This window comes from Oratosquilla oratoria, chromosome 31 (genome assembly GCF_046742065.1).
Source record: "Oratosquilla oratoria isolate Oo_2021 chromosome 31, ASM4674206v1, whole genome shotgun sequence".
Lineage (NCBI taxonomy): Eukaryota > Metazoa > Arthropoda > Malacostraca > Stomatopoda > Squillidae > Oratosquilla > Oratosquilla oratoria.
This window is the reverse complement of record NC_134807.1, coordinates 39,283,416-39,288,226: the sequence shown is the minus strand read 5'-3', so window position 1 is coordinate 39,288,226 and position 4,811 is coordinate 39,283,416. Positions and strand designations below refer to the sequence as shown.

At 45.1% G+C, this 4,811-nt stretch overlaps 1 protein-coding gene across 1 annotated transcript; it reads left to right on the top strand.

Annotated features, from left to right (window-relative positions):
• LOC143041616 (uncharacterized) lies at window positions 1–4,164 on the top strand. Its single transcript, XM_076213625.1, has 2 exons — window positions 1–636; window positions 982–4,164. The coding sequence occupies exons 1-2, from the start codon at window positions 1–3 to the stop codon at window positions 4,162–4,164; spliced, it is 3,819 nt and encodes a 1,272-aa protein (XP_076069740.1).
• Window positions 4,165–4,811: the final 647 nt, after the last annotated feature.

The window sequence follows — 4,811 nt, the reverse complement described above, 5'->3', positions numbered from 1 at the left end:
ATGCAGTGTCTTAAACTTAAATCTGAATTGCAAGAGAATGAACAAGTGCTACCAAATCCTCAAACCGTGAATGGGAGACCTGAGTTTGATGTAGTGCAGAATGCGAGGTTGCTTCCTGAGTTCGATGAATCCAATGTGGACCAGTACTTTAGAATTTTTGAAAGGATGGCTAAAGATTATTCATGGCCAAAGAAGTTTTGGCCTGCGCTGTTGCGGACTAACTTAAGAGGGAAGCCCTTGAGAGTATATGGCGCCCTAGAGGACGCACAGGCGAAGGACTATGACATGGTCAAGACGGCCATCCTTAGGGCATGTGAACTCGTACCCGAGTTATATAGGATAAAGTTTAGGAACCTAAGGAAACAACCTAACATCTCGCACGTGGAGTTTAGTAGAGAAAAGCGTTTATTGTGGGAACAGTGGTTAAGATCTAACAAGGTTAATAAAGATTTCGATAGACTGGCTGAACTGCTACTGGTAGAGGAGTATCTGAGATCTATCCCTAAAGAGGTATCATTGTATCTTCAGGAAAAAGAAGTCTCCAAATTGGAGGAGGCCGCAGTTTTAGCGGATAAGTATGAATTCATAAAACCTGCAGGGAAGTTCTCGGTTACTCACAAGGGAAAAGGAGACCTGGCAATAAATAGGCAGAGAATCTCGCTCTCATCAGGTGGGTCACCTACCAAATCCATAGAAGTCAAGAAAGATGACTGTAGTAAGTCATCAATGATTAAGTCATGTTTCTATTGCGGAAGGGTAGGCCACCAAATGAGAGATTGTTGGAAGAGACGAAGAGAGATGGAAGGTGTCAAGCCCGTATCTTTAACAAATAAGGTTGAAAGCACCTCCACTAAGGGCAAGGTCCAGGGAGAGAGTGAAGCCAAAGCCGTGGCATTGATGAGTTATATAGGTAACAGCCCATCAGAGATGGATGGGGGTAAAGTAGATGAATTGGAGGGTAAACTTAAACCTCACTTAAAGGGATATCAGCCATTTTTATTCCAAGGCTGGATATCCATAGGAGGAGACCGGAAACGAGTCACCATCCTACGGGACTCGGGAGCCCTCCAGTCCCTAATATTGAGTAGTCTGGTGAGAACTCCAGTGGTTGGAGGGAGTGTAACGGTAAGTTCCCTAGGGGGCCTAGCCAAGGTACCTCTAGTATCCATAGACCTACAGTCGCCTCTCTACGAGGGACAGGCTATGGTAGGGATGGTAGATGAGTTACCAGTTGTAGGTGTGGATGTTATATTAGGAAATGATTTGGTTGGTGGGAAGATGTGTCCCACACCCATAGTTTCGGAGGTGCCGGTTGTTTCGGAAGAGACCGAGCAACTTGAGAGACAGCACCCGGGTTTATTTCCGGTTTGCGCTGTTACGAGGGCGATGGCAGCACAGAGGGAGTGGTCTAAGGACCAGGTGAGACCAGTAAGGGTCTCGAGTGGGGAAAACTGTGGAAAACCTGAATGTGAGGACAGTATGAACCCCGAGGAAGAACTCCCAAGTGAGGAAGCCCAGGTCGAAGCAGAGTTTGACCTGAAGCCTCTGTTCCAGGAGGAACAAGTAAGTGAAACCGATGTGTATGACTTGAGTCGCTTGTTTATGGAAAAGAAACAGGTGGACACAAGGTGTCTCAGTGACTTGCAGAGTGTCGATCCCGACTTACGGGAACTATATGAAAGGGTAGAGAGTGGCAGTGAACTATCAGAGGAGTATTACTTGGACAAGGGAGTACTATTCCGCCGATGGGTGGAAAGTACTTGCCCCACTGATGATGCAGTGTGGTCCGAGAGACGGCAAGTTATGTTGCCGAGGGTCTACCGGAAAGAAGTTCTACGGCTAGGGCATGATAGTCCCCTTTCTGGACATTTGGGTGTACGCAAAACTTTAGACCGTATCTGGCAACATTTCTATTGGCCAGGGATTAGAAGGGATGTGGCACAGCACTGTCGTACTTGCCACACTTGCCAGTTGGTAGGAAAACCAAACCAACCTGTACCTGTAGCCCCTTTGAAACCAATCCCTGTAGGAGAGGAACCCTTTGCTAAGGTTATCGTGGATATAGTGGGACCGTTGCCTAAGACTGCTAGGGGACATGAGTATATTCTCACTTTGATGGATACATTTTCTAGGTACCCCGAGGCGATACCACTACGTAAAGTGCGCGCCAAAGTGGTGTTGCATGAGCTGATTAGCTTCTTTACGAAGTGGGGACTACCTCGCGAGTTACAGACAGACCAGGGTTCTGTGTTTTTATCTAGAGAGGTTATGCAGAGTTTGGGAGCACTGGGGATAACGAAAGTGACGTCAAGTGCTTACCATCCTCAGAGTCAAGGTGCCCTTGAACGGTACCATCAAACGTTGAAAACAATGTTGAGGAAATGGTGCTTAGAAAATGATACGGGGTGGGACCAAGCCTTACCATACCTGTTGTTTGCAGTGCGTGAAGTACCCAACGAATCGTTGGGCCTCTCGCCTTTTGCATTAGTTTTCGGGCACGAGGTTCGAGGACCTCTTAAAGTCCTGAAAGAATGTTTATTGAAAGAGCATAGTTCTGCCTCTAAGGACATGTCGAAGTCGGTGACTGACATGAAAGGTAAGTTGGCCGCGTGTTGGGAAATGGCCAGAGAAAATTTAATGAGTGCTCAGGAAAGAATGAAGCGACATTATGACAGAAATGCCAAAATACGGGAATTTAATCCCGGTGATAGTGTGTTAGCCCTGCTGCCTTTTCAAGGTAACCCCTTAAGGGCAAAGTTCAGTGGACCCTATGAGGTAGTGAGACGAGTAGGGGAACTAAACTATATTGTTGCCACTCCAGATCGGAGACGGAGTCAACAATTATGCCATATAAATATGTTAAAACTGTATCGAGAAAGGGAGCAAAACCCGGTGGGTGAAACTGTCGCGAGTGTTTGTACGGTTTCTCTCATGCATGAAGTAGACGAGGACACTATTTCCCCCACCTTAGAGATGCCGTGGAAGGAGAATGCAGGAGGGTGGCCCCAGGTAGTGGATAAGCTGGACCACCTCACGGCTACACAACGGGAGGACTTAACTGCCTTATTAAGTAAGTATCAGGAGGTCTTTCGAGATACTCCTGGAAAGACTGACCTAATTCTGCATGATGTTGATGTAGGAGACGCGAAGCCTATTAAGCAGGCACCGTATCGTGTCAACCCGCAACGAGCAGCCATAATCAGGAAGGAAATAGACTATATGCTGGCCCACGGTTTAATTACGCCAGCACAAAGTGAGTGGAGCTCGCCAGTGATCTTAGTTCCGAAAGCAGATGGTACTCAGCGGTTTTGTGTCGATTTCCGACGCGTGAATACAGTGACCAAAAGGGACTCGTACCCCTTACCTAGGTTAGAAGAGTGTATAGATAGAGTAGGAGGGGCACATTTCATAACTAAATTAGATCTGCTCCGTGGATATTGGCAAGTGCCCATGACACCCCGTGCCCAGTCTATCTCCTGTTTCGCCGCATTGGGAAAGACTTACCAATGTAAGGTTATGCCCTTTGGTATGACCAACGCCCCTGTCACGTTCCAACGGTTAATGAATAAAATCACCGAGGACATACCTGGTTGTGTAACCTACCTCGATGATGTCGTAGTGTATAGTGACACTTGGCAGGATCATTTGGATCGTCTAACCTTACTCTTTGACAAGTTATTGTCTGCCAATTTGGTGCTCAATCTAACAAAGTGTGAATTTGTTCAGGCCAAGGTGCATTATCTTGGTTATGTGATCGGACAAGGAGAATTGGCTCCTCCCCAGGCCAAAGTGGAAGCCATTCTCAGAATTCCAGTACCTCAGACCAAGAAGGAGATTCGTAGTTTTGTAGGAACCATTGCCTTTTATAGAATGTTCATCTATAATTTCTCTTCCTTAATAGCTCCTTTAACCGACCTGCTAAAGAAAGGAGCCAAGTTCCAGTGGACTGAGTCTTGCAACACCGCTTTTGTTCAAGCGAAGAGCCTTTTGTGTACAGCTCCAGTGTTCCAGGCCCCAGACTTCTCGAAACCATTTTCTCTGTATTGTGACGCCAGCAACATTGGTGTTGGTGCCGTACTATTACAAGCTAAAGACACTGTGGATCATCCTGTGAGTTACTTCAGCAGAAAACAATGTGGCTCAGAAAAATTATTCCACAATTGAAAAGGAATTATTATCCATTATTTTGGCTTTGAAACATTTTGATGTATATATCCCTGTTGGCGCAAATGTAACTGTGTTCACTGACCACCATCCCTTAAAATATATTCAGAAGTTCAAGGAGAAGAACCTCCGCTTAACTAGGTGGAGTCTATTTTTACAAGAATATAATCTAGTTGTAAAACATATTTCTGGGAGGAATAATGTGATAGCAGACTGTCTGTCTAGATCATAGCACATATCTGCCGAGATCATAGCACATATCTGCCGAAAGTAAAGAAAAAAATTCTTTTCAAGAATTTTTTTTTCTTTTGGTGGGGGAGGTGTTACATCTGCGATGTATACTTGCCAAATATGTAATTGTTATAGTTTCGAGGAAATGTCATGTTACGTGTGTTCGTATTGTGCTGCTTTGGTTATGTCCAAATATGTCACCGTAAGGTATTTTCTTTATTATGTATTGTATGTATCTATTAATGTAACTATGGTATTAGTTTATAATAATATTGATTGTTTATTGTAATGTTGATTATTCAAGTGTCCATCGCGCATGCGTCTCTGCTACGTCACAGGCCGTGACGTAAAAATATTTCGTTTGTATTTCCCGCTTAAACAATGTAGGCTCGTCAGGCTAGGTAAATCCCGCCCCC